Genomic DNA, 21,243 nt, shown 5'->3' with positions numbered 1-21,243 from the left:
ACTATGCCACAGCCACAGCAACACGGGATCCAAGCCACATCTGCAACCTACACCACAGCTCACGGCAACACCGGATCCTTAACCCACTGAGCAAGGGCAGGGATCAAACCCGAGTCCTCCTGGATACTAGTCATGTTTGTTAACCACCGAGCCACAACGGGAATTGCCATTACTTAACTTGTAATTAATGGATTCAGACAAATGTCCATGTTTCTAAACACCACACAAAAACTGGCAAAAGTGGCAGGGATTGATTACAAATAATACTTAATGCAGAACAAAATCCTGATTCAGACAGCACTATGACTGCAAAAAGGATAAGCCGATGTGAACTCCAACCTGATTAATTTTGCGAATTCAAAAAGACCAAGCCTCAAGCTTTTAACATTCCTCACTTTGCAGGGGAAGGCAAAGAACAGCAGCTGTCACAAGACCTGAGCTAAAACCCTGGCTCTGTCTTTCAGTGACCCTGTGTTCTTGATCTCTGCCTATCTTCTTGACCTTTAAATTAGCTTGATCTGCTTGATGCCAATTTCCAATTCAGAGGGCCTGTGACTCTCAGGAAATAGTGTTGCTGAAAGAGCAACAGCTCGTATCAGCGGTTCTCATGGTGTGGTTCCTGAAGCATCGCCACCTGAAAATTTTTAGGAAATGCAGATGTGGGGGCCCCACCCCAGATCTGCTGAATCCATAATCTGCATTTTCAGAAGCAAGCCCCCCAGGTGATTGTAATGCACACTACATATACAAGTTGAGAAACATTGGATGAGATCAAAACTATAGTTGAGATATTCAGAGTTCTAGAGTTCCCATTGTGGCACAGTGGAAAGGAATCTGACTAGGAACCATGAGGTTGCGGGTTCGATCCCTGGCTTTGCTCAATGGGTTAAGGATCCGGCATTGCTGTAAGCTGTGGTGTAGGTCACAGATGCAGCTTGGATCTGTGGCTGTGGTGTAGGCTGGCAGCTGTAGCTCCTATTTGACCCCTAGCCTGGGAACCTCCATATGCCGTAGGTAGGGCCCTAAAAAGCAAAAACACAAAACAAAAAACAAAAACAAAAATTCACAGTTCCAAATGCAATGTAAATTAAATAAATCTAAATTCTACCCTTAGACTCAGTTTATTAGGTACACACTAATTTTCAGGATTATGGCACTGAAGGCATCTCAGTTATTCTTTGAAAACCCTAAAAAGACAGAGCCGCAGAGGTTAAAATTTGGGGCATTTTTAGCTACTAATGGTCAATGAAGCTTAGTTTTACCCCTAATTAGGAAAGTTTGGATTTTAAATTATTTCTTAGTTTTCTAAGGCTATTGAAGAAAAAAGGCATTTCCTAACTATAAAAACTTCCTCTTCAATCCTGTGAATAATTATTTAATAAAAGGCATATTCACATGTGTAACATCTGCTAAAAGAGGTGCTTCATCAATATAAAATATTACAGCAGTACCCAGTATTTAATTTGGCAGTACCCTAACCCTAACCCTAACACTGCTAACATAAGAAACACATCCTGAGTTATTCTGCATGTTACAGTAACTGCAGTTGCCTTTCATATGTGAATACCTTGGTTTTTAATTTCTAGTTTTATGAGAGCCAAGAAAAGTTTACATACAGACAGAAGGACTCCGTAATCCACCCTCTGAAAAAACTTTAATTATGTATGTAACTATTTTATATATAAAATACATAATAAACAAGTTTATGAATCATTAGATAATTATTAAATAAATAATACTTTACCTTGCTAAGACATCCTGATCACTCCTAAATCAGAGCATCGCACACTAAGAGGGCTGGTTCAAATTCACGATCTATTTAGTCTTTATTTTCTGAGATTAATAAGAATTAGGTTATTTAGAGGGGAAAAAAAAATCTCATTATCATTAAATACGTTAAATATGGCTCCCCTGACACTAAAAAGAAGCTACACCAAGGATGAAATGTGTCACGTTATAAAACAATGAAAAGCACTGGTTTGGAAAATGCAAAACACTGACATACTCTTTTATGGTCTCTTTTCCATTATTACATATTTTTTAAAAAAAGCTTTTTAGGAATTCTTTCAGGAACAAGTGAAGATAACATGCCAAAACTGAAGCACCTGAGTCTCGGTGGGCATCGTGCATGAGTTATCTTTTTGGATTTATCTTGCTACAACAGAAACTTGCTTCTTAAAGCACTTATCCAAAGTCACTGGGCTCGTTTGACTTTGCCTGATGACAAAGTCTTTCCTGCAGCAGGACAGCTTAAATGGGGGAAGATGTCACTACCAGAAAAGGCTGAAACTCACTACTGTCACGTTCTAGGACTCAGTTACCAGTGCCAGCACGCCCTGATGAATTCGCGTTGGTGCATCTCATTACGGCACAGCTCAGGAAATGCTAAATAAGCTTCATCCACAAATGCACATTTAATACTGGCTCGTATCCTCATGGCATTTGTAAAACTTCCTGACAAACTGACTGCAATCACAGACTTGAGGTGCACCCATGAGACACAATGTAGGAGAAGAGAGCTATTAAAATACATCTTTTTGGATAGATACTTGTATACCCATATCATAAAAAACTGAACACTGATAAATGAAGCATTTTTAAAATAAATGCTGATCAACGGGTTCGGATGTTAGCTTTTATAATATTGTCCCAAAGATTTTATACACCAAATAATCTGAGCTGGTTAAAAAGGATGACGAAATGAATGCAACGTTTAATATATTTTTATTTAATTTGGTAAATGAAGAATGTCATGTTTTCAAGGCAAACTCTGGATTATTTCAGTCACAACTCAACAGTGAACATGATTCTGAAGAACAATCTTCTTTTCAATATTTACCCACCCCCCCCCACACACAGACACATCTACAGGAATCCATGTACATATATATTAAGTTTTCAACAACTCAGGATTCTCAACAACTCTAGAATTTAGATTTGATAGTCTCACACACTTCAGAATTATCCATTTGATGCAGTATATAGCCATAAGGAGATAAAAATTCATGCAGTGATACTCAGGGGTTTTGGTTTTAAAAAAAAAAAAAAAAAGTAAATCCAATAGTTGATACTTCAATGCTACGTAAAGTGCACTGAAGATCTAAAATAAAACAAGTGCCAATTTCATCATGAATTAATAAACACATTTATTGTCTTGAAACCAAAACAGGCCCGAGGTGCTTTCTGTCTTTCTGAGTTGGCTCTCTGGACACTCAGGTCTCTCAAACTTCCTGTATAATAAAACCCAAGATAGTTAATTTCTTCTTTGCAAGTTAACAAGAGATCGCAAAGGGCTCAAGGCAGGTATGTTCGCGATAATTCAGAGTCAGAAAGTACTTCTTCTTGTGCAGAAGGTTCATAGTCTCCTGCGTTTTCGGCCACTTCAATATCTAACTCATCGTTACTTTCTGCGCTGTAGTCAACTTCCTCAAGGAATCGAGGTTCGTCTTCATCCAAAACATAGGTGGTGGGGCTGGAGCCAAAGCACACAGAACACAAAAGAGACTCTGTTAGATTCTAAGGTTCTAGGACAAGATTATTTGACCATCCTGGATGAACTGTGATTTCCATATAAGGTCAATAATTGGCGTTGATATTTGAAATGTTATCCAAATAAACAAATTAAGAGATTTATAATAGCTGACATCTACTGCACTGATAATAAAGGGTGAAATGCTCATTTTTAATTGCCTGACCAGAGGGTCAATATATATCCTACAATTAGCTACAGAAAACAAGGGACTCTCTCTTTAGGTTACTTCCTTGAAAGATTTCATCAGTGTCCAGGCTTAAATGTTCAGTGTGAGCACTATAAATCAAGTAACAGATCATTTCAATAGGCTTTATAAGAAACTGTGGTATCTAATTGGTTCTTCCAGTCATGCCCTGAAACCACTTATTTTAAGTCTATAAAGTAATTATTTGCCATAAAAACAGCCCATATACCCATCCTCATAGTTTCCACTGATCGAGAATAAAAATGAGAAACAAATGGACACTCCTTACCCAGATTAATTACTTCCCCTTGGGACACAGAAGATATTTGCTTAAAAGCACTAAGTGCTTCTAAATATTTCATTAGGTAGGCTGTTTGGGATTAAGACAACTCGTCCACTAGTGTAAGATACTCTTTCCTCTTCAAAAAAAATCACTGTATTCTGATTTGTCCCCATTTGGGAGATTTTATACATACACACACACACACACACACCCCATACAAAGAAACACTATAGAAACATTTTAATGCCCCCATTTTATGACCAAAATGACCTTAGTTTCATATAGATGTTATGTTTGCTTATATCCCACCTAGTTCCAAAAAAAAGATGTCCCATAGCTGATGCAAGTAAAAGCTATAAAAACAGACAATAAAAAGAGAACAATAATCTTTTCAAATGAGCAGAGAAGCAGATGTTATCAGGCACCTAAAACGGAAGAATTCCTGCAACTGAATATTAAACTCAGTTCAGACATCTGGAAGTTTAGGCGGGAAAGACAAGTTAATGGATTATATGGTTCTAATTTTTTGAGAAGGGAAGGTAAAACTCATCTGGTGAGAGGATCTTTTTTTCCCTAGAACTGTTTTAATCTTGCTCATTAAAGAGAAGAGAAAAATACATTGCCAAATGACCTTGATCTTATATAGTAAGATCCTCTTAAACATTCAGAGCTTGCAGTTTGATAGACTGGTCTGGATACATCAAGCTGAGGGGCTTGGAGGATTGTATAAAACTTTAAAACACATCTAATATTCACAAGATCAATTTCACAGGTATGCAACTAAAATATCATGATGCTTACTTAGGTTTTTAGAAAAAGAAAGTTGCATTACAAAATTATTTGTATTTTAAACAATTGTTCTCTTTCTTTCCTTTGAAAAATTACCATTCATTCCACCTTCACTTTGGTGTTTCTAATTCTCAGGGTAGCGCAGCTGATTCTTAGAGGAGATGGAAGGCTAGCTGAAGCAAAGGCGGGGAGGAACAGTAAAGAGAGAAGGCAAGAAAAATCTCTTGCCAAGTTTGCTTATTTTGTTCCTGGAGACTATCACAAGAAGTAATTATCGGGAGTTCCCGTCGTGGCGCAGTAGAAACGAATCCAACTAGGAACCATGAGGTTGCGGGTTTGATCCCTGGCCTCGCTCAGTGGGTTAAGGATCCAGTGTTGCCGTGAGCTGTGGTGTAGGTGGCAGACTCGGCTCGGATCTGGGGTTGCTGTGGCTCTGGCGTAGGCTGACAGCTATAGCTCCGATTAGACCCCTAGCCTAGGAACCTCCATATGCCACAGGTGCAGCCCTAAAAAAATCAAAAGACAAAAAAAAAAAAAAAAAGAAATGATCATGGAAATGCAAAGATGAGATACCTCTGCTCCAGGGCCAGGTACCCATGTACGACCCCAGGGGCTAGAGAAACCAACCAGAACTACAGAGGCTGGCTCCTCAGTGATGAGGCACAGGGGCCACTGCAGTGCAAATACCCAGCAGCATCATGGAGTCTCCTAATAGGCAGGAAGAGCACAAAATTCCCATGCGGTGGGTTAGTGGGGAAGCAAGTATGATTCAGGAGAGCTACAGACAGCACAATTCCAACTCCACCCTATCACCACAACCACCAGGAGAACAGACTGGCACAAAATGAACTGGTTTTGGGAAGCTCAGCCATACTCACTGGGGGCAGCACAAAGACCCAGTTCTACATGGGACGATGAATACTAAAAAATTAATCACTTTGAAGTCAGGGCAAGAGTTTAAAAAAAAAAAAAAAAGCCTAATCTTAGAAGCTGTAAGTCAATAAGGAAACTGCAGAAGAGAAGTTGATTTAGAGGCAACAAATATGCACAAGATCAGGCATAAAAGCTCCCAGACAGCAGCAACTCGGAGTAGAGCTGGTATCAGATGCTGGTAAGCGCTTTCAAGACAGAGGAGCACCACCTGGAAAGTAAGCTCCTGGAACTTTAGAAGAAATTTCATAAGAAAGAATGCACACGGAGTTCCCGTTGTGGCTCAGTGGTTAATGAATCCGACTAGGAACCATGAGGTTGCAGGTTCGATCCCTGGCCTTGCTCAGTGGGTTAAGGATCTGGCGTTGCCGTGAGCTGTGGTGTAGGTCAAAGACGTGGTTCGGATCCCGTGTTGCTATGGCTCTGGTGTAGGCCGGCAGCTACAGCTCCAATTCAACTCCTAGCCTGGGAACCTCCATATGCTGCGGGAGTGGCCCAAGAAATGGCAAAAAGACAAAAAAAAAAAAAAAAAAAGAATGCGCAGGGCTCTGGACACAGGAGGTATTTGATACTGTCCGTTCCTGGCCTTGGCTCCTTCAGATGCAAACTTTGATATGAATTCCATTCACGTTCTGGCATCACCCATCTGGTTTCATAGTCTCATTTCATGCCTACAACCCATACGGGTCCTCATACTTGACCACTGTGTCTGCAGATCCTAAGAAAATCATGTTCTTTGCCCAGCTTCCTCAAGGCCTGCACTGTAGCTGAAATAGTCCAGTATCTTCCCGCAATGGTAACAGGCCGACAGTCCTAATAGAGGGTGGGGAGCAGGGCAGGGAGGAGAGGAGAAATCAGTAGATTTCAGTTTCAGGAGCCAGGAGAAGACTGAGATAGGGAGAGAGAAGGAAGATTACAACTGCCAGCACTCCACTGGAAGCAGCCTTCCCACTGGTTCTTCAGATGATCTTCCTTTATTAAAGCCCATCTTGGGGGAAGTGCCCTTTCTCTAAATGCCATCTGTGCTCTGCACATTCCATCTGCTTGCTTCCTCTTCTTTTTTGCTTATTAGGGCCTCTCTTGTGGCATATGGAGGTTCCCAGGCTTGGGGTCCAATTGGAGCTGCAGCTGCTGGCCTACGCCACAACCACAGCAATTCAGAATCTGAGCTACATCTGTGACCTACACCACAGCTCACAGCAATGCCGGATCCTTAACCCAGTGAGCAAGGCCAGGGATGGAACCTGCGTCCTCATGGATACTAGTCGGGTTCATAGCTCCCTGAGCCACAATGGGACCTCCTATCTGATCGCTTCTTTTTTTTTTCTTTTTTCTTTTTTTTCATCTTTTTGCCTTTTCTAGGGCCGCTCCCAGGACACATGGAAGTTCCCAGGCTAGGGGTCCAATCGGAGCTGCAGCCACCGGCCTACGCCAGAGCCACAGCAATGCAGGATCGGAGCTGCGTCTGCAACCTACACCACAGATCATGGCAACGCTGGATCCTTAACCCACTGAGCAAGGCCAGGGATAGAACCCGCAACCTCATGGTTCCTAGTTGGATCCGTTAACCACTGTGCCACGATGGGAACTCCTGATTGCTTCTCATATGCAGCTGAAACCTTCTATTTATGGGCTGGTTTTTCTAGTACTAAATCATAAGCACCTTAAGTCAGGAACTGAGACTTGCCCACCTTAGAGCCTTCTGTCAGCTCCCAGATTTGTCTGATACACTGCAGCCCTAAGCAAATGTTTGCTGAAGCCTTTATGAGTAGCCACGAGGTTGACAAGATCATCGATTTTTACATTATCCAATCCCACTGATTTTACTTTAGTGAAGAAACTTCAGGCACAAGACCAATCATAACAATTCAGCTTTCCTTTTATCAATAATTCCAACATATGGTTTGAACACTTTACAATTTAGGAAGTGCCTTCACACACATTATCTGACAACGACCTTCACTCGAGAGAAAGAGTTGAAGGTAATTTGCCCGAGGGTTGTAATATAATCCCTTTTCATCAGCAGATAGGAATTCAAATATTTCAATCATAAAAAAGAAGGTATGGTCAATATTTAATTATTTCCCATCATATTACTTTGTTTTCTCACCACTACTTCTTTCTTCCCCTCATTTTCCTCACACATGTTCACTCTTTTTACTCTGTCTTTGTTTCATTCTAATAGTTATTCCATATACACCTGCCTTAATATCTTCCAGTCCTAGATTTAACTTCTAAGGATTAAGGTAACTAAGCTAAAAACAATTCAACAAGAAAGATTTCATTCTACACAAGAAGAGCATTTTAGTTTAAAAACAAATCCTTCTCATGCTCCTTCAAGAAAAATATCAAAACCTGTTCACCCAATGCATGCTCTCACAGGACAAATCACTGAAATTCTCTGTTGTTTGGAATCGTCATGATGCAGGAAAGGCTTATAATTCTGCCTTTTTTTTTTTTTTTTTTTTTGGTCTTTTTGCCTTTTCTAGAGCCACTCCTGTGGCATATGGAGGTTCCCAGGCTAGGGGTCCAATCGGAGCCGTAGCCGCCGGCCTACACCACAGCCACAGCAACGTGGGATCCAAGCCACATCTGCAACCCACACCACAGCCCATGGCAACGCCGGATCCCCAACCCACTGAGCAAGGCCAGGGATCAAACCCGAAATCCCATGGTTCCCAGTCAGATTCGTTAACCACTGCGCCACGACGGGAACTCCTTATAATTCTGCTTTATTCAAATTCAGAAGGTTTTCGGGCTATCTTGATGCTAACCTATTAAGCACTGCACAAAATTACACCTGAAACATTGACCCCTCTCCTTTAAATGGCACACCCATCAACTGCAATGTGAGCTATTCTGACATCTGAGACACCAGGATGGAGAGATCTCTCCCAGCTCAGAGGAAATGAAACCCTGTGCCTGGAGTCAGAAAGTCTGGGTTTGAGCCTCTATTCTTCTACCAACAAGCCGTATGACCTTGAGCAAGTCACTGACTCTCTCCCAGCACCTGTTTTTCTCAAGTGTAAATAAAGCAGCCGCCTGACCTCACAAAGTTATCTGGCTCAAATTAGACAGGAGATGTGAAAGCATTTTAACCACTTAAGCAGTACCCATAGGAAATGTTATTGCCATGGTAATAAAACCTGCCTTGTTAAAGAAAAAGTCAATTGGTCTTTCTCAATCCCTACAGAGTCCTGACGGTGGGCTGCCCCAAGCTAAGGGGACGAAAAACACTGCCTTACCTTTGTGATTCAGAACCCTCCTACCCCTGCAATCCTCTGCAGTTCTGAGACCAAGCTCCCAGTTTTAAAGCCGCACAATAAAGACACCCTGGGGGAGAATCTCTGAAACCTACTGCACACACAGAAAAATACTCCACTGCCCACATCATCAGAAATTTGAGATTTGCTGACTGGGTCTCTCTTGCGCCAAAACGTTAGGTCTAAAGTGAAAGAAAGTCTCTGTTTGCACAAATATTGGGGAAGATTATATGTATACAACTTGATTCCTATCTTAGAGGAGATACAGAGCATCTTCTATAAGTCACAAAGTAAACAAAACTATTCATAAAAAAATTCAAGTCGTCTTGAGTCTGATCGAGGCCAGGGGTTAAACCAGAGTCCTTATGAATACTGGCCAGGTTTGTTACCAGTGAGCCACAACGGGAACTTCCTGATATGTTATATGCTTATTCGGAAGACTCAAAAGACACCTAATGTGGGAAGAATAACTTAATTCTTCCAGGAGGCCACCATGAGTTTAACACACAAACATTATACATACTTGTTCGTAAGTCTTGTGCAGCTACGTCTCAGAGACTAACCATTCCTGGCTGGACACCTACCTGCATCTCAAGGATGAGGATCACTTCCTTCTCTCAGGACAAGCCTCGAAGCTTTCATTACAATCAGATCTGGTCTGGGGTCCGAAGGTGCTCACCTAACTCCCAAACGTCACTTTTCTAGATGATTTCAATCTCCTCAGTATGTGTAAGTCAGCATTTCACTGACTTAGTACAAACACACCCAGGGTTCACTTTTAGTTATAGACAACTATGATTTCCAGTGGACTACAAGTTGTGCTATTATCGTCAATCCCATGACATAACTGATATGCCCAGAAAACATTTCAACAGCAACCAGAGCTATAAGAATTTTCTACGGGGTAGTAATGAAGGACTCTGGGAAATGCAAACCAGGCTCCACTAGATGCGTTGCAGCCATTAAAAAAGGAAGAGCTTTTTTAAGATTAGTTTGGTTAAATCGTAAATTGTACATTAAAAATGAAGCACGTGGAGTTCCCATCATGGCTCAGTGGTTAATAAATCCAACTAGGAACCATGAGGTTGCGGGTTTGATCCCTGGCCTTGCTCAGTGGGTTAAGGATTTGGCATTGCCATGAGCTGTGGTGTAGGTCACAGATGTGGCTCGGATCTCGTGTTGCTGTGGCTCTGGAATAGGCCGGCGGCTACAGCTCCGATTAGACCCCTAGCCCGGGAACTTCCATATACCATGGGTGTGGCCCTAAAAAGCAAACAAAAAAATAAAAATAAAGCACTTTAATACCAGCAAGCTTTACTACACGGCTAGGGATGAGATATTGCTGGCCACAAATGATCTATATCAACAGGGACTCTCTCGTTGACCCAAACTGGGTCAGGGTCCTCTAAATTCTCCTGATAGAGAGGCCCTAACCCAGGTCTCTGTCTGCTTACTCCAGGGTAAGCAAGACTCCTGCTAGGTCAGTTAACTCCCACTCTCAGGATCTGATGGCCCCAGCCTGCTTTCAGCAAAAATTCCGTCAGGTCGGTTTAGCTAGAGTCTCTCTTACCCCTGATGTTTCCTCTTAGCAATTTTCCATCCACCAACCCCCCAACTCTACTCCTCGGCTATAAATCACCCCTTTTCCTTATTATATCCAGACTGGAGCTCTCCTCTGCCCTATTGCAAAAACCTGCTCCAGCCGTCCTCCTGAATCAAGGCTGCCTTACTGTTCTTTAACAAGGGTCATGAATAATTTTTCCTTAAACATCATTAATTGAATTTTCTTGGAAGAAAAAGTTCTTACATATTTATAAACAAACACCAGCTTCACATAAAGAAAGTTATGAATAGGAGTTCCCATGGTTGTTCAGCAGGAATGAACCCAACTAGTATCCATGAGCATGCAGGTTGGATCCCTGGGCTTGCTAAGTGGGTTAAAGGATCTGGCGGTGCCTTGAGCGGTGGTGTAGGTCAAAGACACGCCTTGGATCTGGCATAACTGTGGCTGGGATGTAGGCTGCCAGCTAGAATACCCATGGGACCCCTAGCCTAGGAACTTCCTTATGCTGTGGGTGTGGCCCTAAAAAAAAAAAAGGTAAATTAGTTAATTTTATGTTGTGTGAATTTCTTTTCAATTAAAAACAAAGGTCCAAATACTGTTTGATTATAAGACAGTAAGTACACTCCATTTAAACACAGGAGTATATTTATTATAATAAAACATTGTATAGAGTTTGGTAATTTTCTTTCTTTCTTTCCTTTTTTTTTTTTTTTTTTTTTTTTGTCTTTTTGCCTTTTCTAGGGCCGCTCCCGTGGCATATGGAGGTTCCCAGCCTAGGGGTCTAATCGGAGCTGTAGCCGCCGGCCTACACCACAGCCACAGAAATTCCATATCCGAGCTGCGTCTGCAACCTACACCACAGCTCATGGCAACGCCGGATCCTTAACCCACTGAGCAAGGGCAGGGATTGAACCCGCAACCTCATGGTTCCTAGTCAGATTCGTTAACCACTGAGCCATGACGGGAACTCCATGTTTGGTAATTTTCAACTTTGCTTCCCCACAGTATAAACATACAAACTTAAAACCACATGCTTAATATTCTGAAATTTAGTCACCAACACAATATCCTAATGAGAAGCCTATTCTTAAATGTTTCATCGGTTCTCAGATCCTCTAAATGAGGATCACTGAGAAGACTGTTTAATAGTCCAGGTAATGTGTAAAATAAAAACACTTTTTGCTGTACAGCACAGGGAACTCTACCCAATATTCTTTGATGATCTATATGGGAAAAGAACCTGAGAAAAAAATGGACATACAACTCTCCTTCAACACAACTTAAATAAATAAATAGTAAAAAAGTAAATAAATAAATGAGGGGGTTCCCGTCAAGGCTCAGTGGTAAAGAACCCAGCTAATATCCATGAGGAGGCAGGCTCCATCCCTGGTCTTGCTCAGTGGGTTAAGGATCCGGTGTTGCCGTGGGCTGTGGTGCAGGTCACAGACACAGTGCAGATCTGGCGTGGCTGCGGCTGTGGTGTAGGCTAGCAGTTTCCAGCTCTGATTCCACCCCTAGCCTGGGAATTTCCATATGCTGTGTGTGTCACCCTAGAAAGACTAAATAAATAAGTAAAAATAAAGCACCTTTGCTAAGTTCAAAAGCACCGTAGAGCTGTGTGTGGTCAGGCCGCTCTAGAGAGCTGCTCTCTTGCTCTCTGTACATCCCCCACCCAAGGAGTCCCTGCCTCGTATGCACATTGTTGTATACGGAATGGATGGTCAACAGGGACCTGCTCTATAGCACGAGGGACTCTGCCCCATGTTCTTTGATAACCTATATGGGAAAAGAATTTAAAAAAAATGGATACATGTATGTGTATAACGGAGTCACTCTGTTGTACAGCAGAAATGATCACAACATTGTAAATCAACTAGAATCCAATAAAACGTCAAAAAAAAAACACCTTACTCACAAAGACTGTCTTTCCCTCTTAATCACAGTGCCTCATCAGTTCCTTGCCCCCCAAGCCTGCCCCCAGCTAGTGACTGTTCTTCTACTCTTTAGATCAGAATGGCTCCACCTGCTTAGTTTATCAAAGGGGCTATGAGGGACCTGCCCCTGTGCCGGTGTCCCTGGCAACTGATGAGCCAATCTGATGCCAATTCCCTGTATAACCAGCGACACCTCTCCCTATTCCATTGTGAAGACTGCCGCCATGTCCTGCCTGCTGTCTGCTCTCCCAGACCTTGTATCGGACGCGTGCAATTCGCTACCCAATAAACCTGGGCTCTTTTTGGTCCTGAGACTGGGCAGTGACAAGGCTTGCAGGCTGGCAGGACTGCAGTCCAACAAGCTAAAAGTTTTTAAATGAGTTCTACCTACTTTTGCAGCTTTGACCTAAAAGAAACATGCACCCCTAGGAAAGACATAAGGCAGACTTAGTGTTATGTGAAATGGAAATTTTATTATACAACAAATACAATTGGGTAAAATTATAATGATTTACCTGTGATAATTGCCAACAAATGCCCTAAGAATATACAAAATAATTAATTTTCAACCACAGGCTTCTCTAATTTATGGTAAACACAGTGGATCTCAAAAGTCACTAAGATGACAGGAAAAAAATAATTTTTTTAAAAGATGGATGAAGCCATTAAAAAGAAAACTGGAGAGGAGATAATAATAGCAAAGAAGAAATATCAACAAAATGTCAGAAGATGCATGAAATTAATGGGCTTGAGTTCCAATTTCCTCCACTTTGCTAAGCATCTACAAGCAGGGTGAGACAAGAAAAAAAAAAATGCTGATTTGTATTATAAAGCCCTAGAAAAGTTCAGGAATTGAAGATAATGGCTATCATGGGGAACTGAAAACAGAACTGGTTGAAAGGTTTTATAAAGAGCAATCAGACCTCTAGAGCCCCTTGCTTGGCTTTTATCAGAGAGGCTATTCACTCAGGGCCAAAAGGCAGAAATGGGGTGAAGTGAGGAGAGTAAGTGAAAGTCTGTTCAAAATAACTCCCACAGGGATCCCTGAGTGCTGGCTACTGGCCTTATGCTTCTGCACAATGTCTCTCAATTTTTAAGTCATCCTCTAAGAGTTTTTTAAAGAGTTCCCCCACCCCCATGCCCTATTAATGAATTACAATTGAGAATTTAAACTATAAATGTAAATTTCACATCAGATTAGACCCAGCCAAAGAGAGCGGGAGTGAACAGCTGGTTAGAAAAAACATGCAGAAAAAAGCACAGAGAGACAAAAGAATGGAAACTTATTCATGAGAGTAAAAGGCACAGAGGAGATAGTTAAAAGGTCAAACTTAAAAGTAAATGGAGTCCCAGAAAGAAGGAGATAAAAATGAAGCAGAATCGATGTTCGAAGAGAAAAATGGCAAAGAATTTCCCCAAACTGAGAAGACGTCAAATCGCAAACCTAAGAAACCTGGTGAATTCTATGCAAAATAAGTAAAATCACACCTAGGTTAAACCCCTCAATGCTAAAGAATAAGGGAAATTCATAAAAGCAACTTCACCTTAAAAGACAGATCACTTTCAAAGTGGCAACAATAAGACAACCAGCTGACATGACTCAGCGGTTGAAGATTGAAGACAACAACACGCTGAAAAAAAAACATTCTCTATCCAGCAAAGATACCCCTCAAAAATGAAGGTGATGACTTAACACTCTTTGAGAAGAAAAATGACCTTGGATAAAAACTGAAATGTAGGGCGTTCCCGTTGTGGCACAGCAGAAACAAATCTGACTAGCATCCATGACAACGCAGATTTGATCCCTGGCCTCACTCAGTGGGTTAAAGATCCGGTGATGCCATGAGCTGTGGTGTAGGTCGCAGATGGGGTTTGGATCCCGAGTTGCTGTGGCTGTGGTGTAGGCCAGCGGCTGCAGCTCCGATTCGACCCCTAGCCTGGGAACCTCCGTATGCCTCGAGTGCAGCCATAAAAAGCAAAAAACAAACAAACAAAACCTGAAATGCAGAAAGGAATGAGAAAAGGGGCGGGGGGGGGGGTTGGTCAGAAAACGTGTGGTGAAATCCACTGACTGCATAAAGCAGTAATGGCATCTGCAAAATGTAGAATACTTGAAATATATTGTATTTGACAGCAGCAGTACATATAGTAAGAGGGGTTTAAATGGAGCTGACATAATAAGGATTCCATATTGTCCCCAAAGACACAAAAGTACAAATTTATATTGAGTTTGACTATAAATATATTTATATTGAAGATAATGGCTATCAGGGGGAACTGAAAACAGAATTGGTTGAAAGCTTTTATAAAGAGCAATCAGACCACTAGATCCCCTTGCTTAGCTTTTATCAGAAAATGTGACAGAAATGCAAAAAAATTGATTACATTTTATTAACATAAATGTAAAAAAAATTTAGCTTAAATAAATCAAATAAAAACCTTTAAAAAAATAAAGCAAGTGGTACAAATAGCAAATAATAGACTGGTAGATTTAAATGTAAATATGTCAATAATTTCAATAAATGTAAATGAATGAAGTTTCCAATTAAAAGATAACTGTCAGACTGAATTTTTATAAAAACAACTATATTCTGCTTATTAGATATTCATATATAAAGTGACAGAAAGTTTAAAAACAAACACTAGGAGTTCCCGTAGTGGCGTGGTGGTTAACGAAACTGACTAGGAACCATGAGGTTGTGGGTTCTATCCCTGGCCTTGCTCAGTGGGTTAAGGATCCGGCATGGCCGTGAGCTGTGGTGTAGGTCGCAGACGTGGCTGGCTCGGAGCCCATGTTGCTGCGGCCGGCGGCTACAGCTCCGATTAGACCCCTAGCCTGGGAACCTCCATATGCCATGGGAACAGCCCTAGAAAAGGCAAAAAGACAAAAAAAGAAAAAAGAAAAAAAAAAGAAACCCACTAAATAAAGGGAAAGTTAGTTTTAGCTTCTATACATGTAACACAGTTAAAGTATCTTGCCAGCTTTTTAATATAAAGTCTTACATTCAGAAGTTTTAAGTGTTGCAAGTAAAATAATTTTACAGATCTGTAGTTTTTAAGCTTCGAATTGATTTAGATTTTTAGATTTCCATGGTTATTTATACAACTATCTTTCAGTAAATAAAGCAATGGTATAAATGACTGGGAACTTATTTTTCATAATAATCATAGATTCGCTTTGAATAAGTCTTCTTACTTTGTTCTTAGTTTATTTAAACAAATTCAAATGCTGCGTGCCAAATATCCCTGGGTTTATAGTGTCATGAAAACAACTAGCTATTTGACGTCTATAAGTGAGTCACTGATTACCTTGACAAAGGCATTTAACATCTACTATTCTTGTTGCTGCAATTATTCCAACTTACCTGACATAAACTGCCTTAAGTGAAAAAATTAGTTCACAACAAATAGACACTCTACCTTGGGAAACAGTTAAGGCTGAGGAACAAAAAAAAAAAACAAAAAAAAAAGGCAGCCTGAGGGGCTGCTGTGTGGAATAAAACCATCCACAATGAACACAGAAACAAACGCAAAAATTTCACAGGGGAAGATGGGTTTGAAAGACTTTTTAAGGGTCAACACACTAAAATACACACACACACACACACACACACACACACACTTATTGGGAGAACTTCTATTTATTCAACTGATACCTCAGGGATTTCCTGTTGTAGCTCAGCAGTAACAAACCTGGCTAGAATCCATGAGGATGCAGGTTCAATCCCTGGCCTCACTCAGTGGGTTAAGGATCCGGCATTGCCATGAGCTTTGGTGTAGGTCACAGATGTGGTTCAGATCTTGCATTGCTGTGGCTGTGGCACAGGCCAGCAGCTGAAGCTCCAATTTGACTCCTAGCTTGGGGACTTCCATCTGCTGCAGGTGCAGTCCTAAAAAGCAAATAAATAAATAAAGACCTCGGTTTCACATTAAAACCAGGAAACCGACACATTTGGAATGGCCTGGGCAATGGGGTCCTACTGTACAGCACAGGGAACTGTGTGTGACTGGGTCAATTTGCTCTACAACAGAAATGGAAGAAACCTTGTAAATCAACTACACTATAATAATAATAATAATAAAAACAGGAAACAGAAAATTACCACGGGCAAAGAAGGGATCCAGATGAGTACAGACAGTAAAGAAAAGGACAGTGAGGTAATCTTAATAAAAGTAAGCGGCTTCTTAGTTGCATTTCTAATTCTATCATTTGCCCTTTTCACTCAAATATGGACATGTGGCTTCACCTATTTCCAATTCTATACTCAATCGTCAAGACATCTGCATTGTCACCAAACACTGTCCCCTCAAACAATCGCTGCCATGTTACCTTCTTATTTGAGCTCTTATCTTCTCAAGTACAAATTATTCCAAGTAGTTTCCTCAAAGATTTTCTTGCCTCTAGCTTCCCAGCTTCAATCATATCTTTTTTCCCCCTGGGGCAAAAACCCACCACTTCACATACCTCACTCAGTGGCTTCAAAACTCCCAACTGCCAAACGCTTAACATCCTTACACAGATACTTAGGGCACTGTAAGCCTTTCCCCCCAAACCCCAAGCAATCAAAACCAACTGAATTTGAAAATCTTATGTAGCAACTACCACCCCCTCAACTCAACAGGTGACTGGCACTCTGCAAGGTACGTCAGACAGTGTTGCATGGCACAAATAAGGTCCCGGGGGTTAATGATGAGTTGGGTAGGGAGCTGTGAGGGACAGATGTCTCTCAGAAGTTAGTTTAGAAAAGTACCTGCTTTGAGATACTTGTCATCCCTGCTCTACCCACAGAGCCAACAACAGATAAAAGAGGAAGACAAAAAAGACACAGATGCACACAGAAAACAAGACAAACGTCTCCACGGAGCACAAAAACAAGAGAAGCACAAAAATGGGCTGTGGGTCCTGAATTCCAGGTCCAAGAGCAGGCAGCAATAGCTTAAGTGGTAACAGGGAGGCTTAACTGTCCTAGAGACAAGGAATTAAACCCCAACTCATGGGAATGGAGCAGCTGGGGTGAGGCTTCCCCCTTTAGAAAGAAGACTGACAAAATAAGGCCAAGATTCTGCCGAAGGCCAAGATTTTATAAAGTTGCAGCTACTAAGTCAGAAAGAAGGAGAAAGAGCAACAAACTCAAACCCTCGTGAATGCAGTTACTTGTCCAGCAAAATCCCCAGTATCACAGAAGATGAGAAGTAGGAAAAATAAGTCTAATATAATGCTCTTGTAAGCTAATATAAGCTTAGACTTGAGGCTTGAGGGGGCCAGGTAGAAGCCATCACAAACCATTAAGGCAGTAAGGGGAGAGACTTGAAAGGGCTGTGAGGAACTCTCACTCAAAATGAGCTTGCAAACTACAAAATTCATGAGAAACCATGTATGAATTTACCAACGCAAAAATAATGGCATAATCTATAAAGGACTTGGAAAGTGTTTACGGTCTTCAAAGAAGGAAAGAATGGCAGCCAAAAGAATAAATAAGAAATCATGAAATTAAAACATGCTGAAACAAAAAAGAACCAATTAGTTATGAAATATAAGGTCTTTAAAATAAAAACCTCCCATTAGATTGAACTCTAGACTGGAAAGATCTAGACAGTTAGTGAATTATATAATGCAAGTGAAGAATTTACCTTGACTGAAGCAGAGATTTAAAAAATATGAAAAAATAGTTAAGAGACATGTGTGGAGAACAGACTGAGAAGCTCCAATGTTCTGGAAGAACCGAATAAAGGAATTGACAAAGAAGCAATTTAAAAAAAAAAAAGGGCTGAGAACTTTTCAAAGTTGAAGACAAGAATCCTCATACTAAAAGTATATATTAAGTGTCACGCAAGATGTATTATTAACACATCACTCCTAAACACAATGCACTGAGACTGAATGGCACTGAGGATAAGGACAAAAACCTTAAACCAGTGGCAGCACAGACATTCTGGGAGAGGAAAAAGCAAATGCAAAGACCCTAGGATGATAACAAGATTTGCATGGCCCACAAGTTATTTATTTCTGATCTGTGGCGACAGAAGCCCAGGAACTCGAATGAAGTGTCCAGAAACCTTTATGACATAAAATTGTATGTCTGGTGACTCGAATAATAAAAATCAGAGCTTATATTTGAACTTTGGGGTGCCCTCTTCCATTTGCACAGAACTTCATTCTTATGGTATTCTTATTCAATTATCAATCCATAACAAATTGGAAAATAAAACTCCACTTGTTGTATACCTTAAGTATTTTACAATTTTATTTTTGAATTTTACCTCAATAAAGTTGGGTGGGAAAGAATACAAGAAAAAACTTAAATAGAGGCTGCCAAACATCAATGAGAACAACTGACAATCTTTATATTTATTTTCATTATTGTTTAGCAAGTGTTTTGAAGTGTAGAGAATTCAAGTTGTCACTGTCTCAATTACTGTGTTATAAAGAAGAGAGTTCTAGTTAATGTTTTACTATGCTTAAAAACGGCTCAAGTGAGATATCTACCAGAGCTGGGCAAATTAACAAATCTTATGTCGCTGTTTAACAACAGAAATCATGAAGGTTCTATAAATGGGACAATTCTTTACCCATGTGAATTAACCTCTAAAGTACTCGACTCTGGTATTATGATTAAGAATTATGATACGGACATTATCTCTGAGCTTATAACTGACCAGATCTGTACACATTGAATTTTGGGAACAAAATTTTGCCTATTTAGAGAAGTATTTGGCAAACATGGTTCGATTTTCAGAGGGACACTACATTAAGTCTCTAGGAGATGTAACCAGCAGGTTATGATGGGAAAGTCATCAGACGTGTGTACATTATCAACAAAATAAAAGTTCTCGTGAGGTGTGAATCTTGTCTTCAAACCCTCTTTTTTTTTTTTTTTTTTTGTCTTTTTGCCTTTTCTTGAGCTGCTCCCGCGGCATATGGAGGTTCCCAGGCTAGGGGTCGAATTGGAGCTGTAGCCACCGGCCGACGCCAGAGCCACAGCAACGCAGGATCTGAGCCGCGTCTGCGACCCACACCACAGCTCACAGCAACGCTGGATCCTTAACCCCCTGAGCAAGGGCAGGGACCGAACCCGCAACCTCATGGTTCCTAGTCAGATTTGGATTTGTTAACCACTGCGTCATGATGGGAACTCCCAAACCCTCTTAATGTACATATAATCTGATATAAGTAACTGCTTTCCACATTGCTTATTTTGGGGTTAAAAGGAAACCATTAAGACCAATAAAATGGCATTCCAAAATAAGGATGTTTCATTAAAATTTCATCTAAATACCAATGTTAAAGGAATCAACAATATTATTACATTTTGGAACAAATATTACGTGTGCGAACTTAATTCTAGAAATGCTCTTGGCTGTCAAAATCTCTGTGCATTTCCTTTGCTTACCTAATTTAATCAAGTCTAACGCTATACTACTGCATAACAAAGAGGAGTGTGTGTCTTACCTAGTTACTTTGCAGCTTGATTCGATCAAGTCATTTTCAAAGTCAAGCAAGCTGGAAGGCAGATTATACTCCAATGGGGATGTCAGTCTTTTCAAACGCAAAAGGCCAACACAAAATTTTGCTCCCATCTCTTCCAGTTCTCGAGTACCAATTTGTAAACCCTAGAAATAAAGCAATATTATATATGTAACTAGGACATTGGCTATCCTCTGGCTGTAGCTCGTTAAAATTACATAAGAGTAATTTATAACTATATTAATAAAATAAAAGGCTGGTACGTTGTGCGAACCTAGGACTCGACAAGCAGTGTCTTAACAACATAAGGTTATTTTAAGTCACAAAGGAAACTGCCTTAAAAAACCATTTCTAAAACGTCTATTCTCATTCACTGCACGCAAGCTATTTTCACCAACACGCTGGCGAGGGAAAAAAATAGATAATCATCCTGTGGTTAAGTTATTCTTGGAGTTCATGTGTGAAATTATATTTTTGTAAGATCTTGCTAGTACTTCTTGTAATCCACTACTTTGGATGCTGATGTTAAAATTATTGTGTTACAATCAAGGATCCAAATCGTATACTCAAAGATTACTTTATAGATAATTTTCCTGTATGATAAAAAGAAATCAGTAAGTAAAAAACAAACAAAAGGAAAGTAATTATGTAAAAAAAAAAAAAAAAAGTTTTAAAATCTAAGCCAGTAAGACAGAAGGTAAAATAAGTTCTTATGCTCCATGTCATTCAAGAATGTCCCTTTCAGAGTTCCCATGGTGGCTCAGTGGTTAACAAATCCAACTAGGAACCATGAGGTTGTGGGTTTGATCCCTGGCCTTTCTCAGTGGGTTAAGGATCCGGCAATGCCGTGAGCTGTGGTGTAGATTGCAGAGTCGGCTCGGATCTGGCATTGCTATGGCTGTGGCATAGGCTGGCGGCTACGGCTCTGATTTGACCCCTAGCCTGGGAACCACCATATGCCATGGGAGTAGCACTAGAAAAGGCAAAAGCACACACACGCGCACACATACACACACACACACAAAAGAATGCCCGTTTCAAATTTTGTCTACTGAAGCAAAAACAAAATTTTACCACGATCCTTTTTTTTTTTCCTTTTTAGGGCCATACCCGAGGTACATGGAAGTTTCCCGGCTAGAGGTCATATTGGAGCTACAGCTGCAGGCCTACAACCACAGCCACAGCCACAGGAGATCTGAGCCACTTCGGCAATCTACACCGCAGCTCACGGCAACACCAGATCCCCGACCCACTGAGTGAGGCCAGGGATCGAACCCACATCCTCATGGATACTAGTCA

The 21,243-nt window shown here is 40.8% G+C and overlaps 1 protein-coding gene across 4 annotated transcripts in view; it reads right to left on the bottom strand.

Annotated features, from left to right (window-relative positions):
• Nucleotides 2,706-21,243, bottom strand: part of AGTPBP1 (ATP/GTP binding protein 1) — a 150,308-nt gene continuing 131,770 nt past the window's right edge. For 2 of the 4 annotated variants that reach the window (XM_005656805.3, XM_005656806.3), the window contains exons 25-26: nucleotides 19,930-20,090; nucleotides 2,708-3,472 (exon numbers count right to left, since the gene is read on the bottom strand). In XM_005656805.3, coding sequence (XP_005656862.1) covers nucleotides 3,295-3,472; nucleotides 19,930-20,090 — 339 coding nt within the window. In that variant the 3' untranslated portion in view covers nucleotides 2,708-3,294. Of the gene's footprint in view, nucleotides 3,473-6,258; nucleotides 6,532-19,929; nucleotides 20,091-21,243 lie in introns of those variants that run through there. The other 2 variants (XM_013989714.2, XM_021064641.1) reach the window with 2 other exon arrangements.

The sequence above is a fragment of the Sus scrofa genome, chromosome 10 (assembly GCF_000003025.6).
Source record: "Sus scrofa isolate TJ Tabasco breed Duroc chromosome 10, Sscrofa11.1, whole genome shotgun sequence".
NCBI lineage: Eukaryota > Metazoa > Chordata > Mammalia > Artiodactyla > Suidae > Sus > Sus scrofa.
The sequence above is the reverse complement of the archived record's forward strand: the minus strand, read 5'-3'. Positions and strand labels throughout refer to the sequence as shown.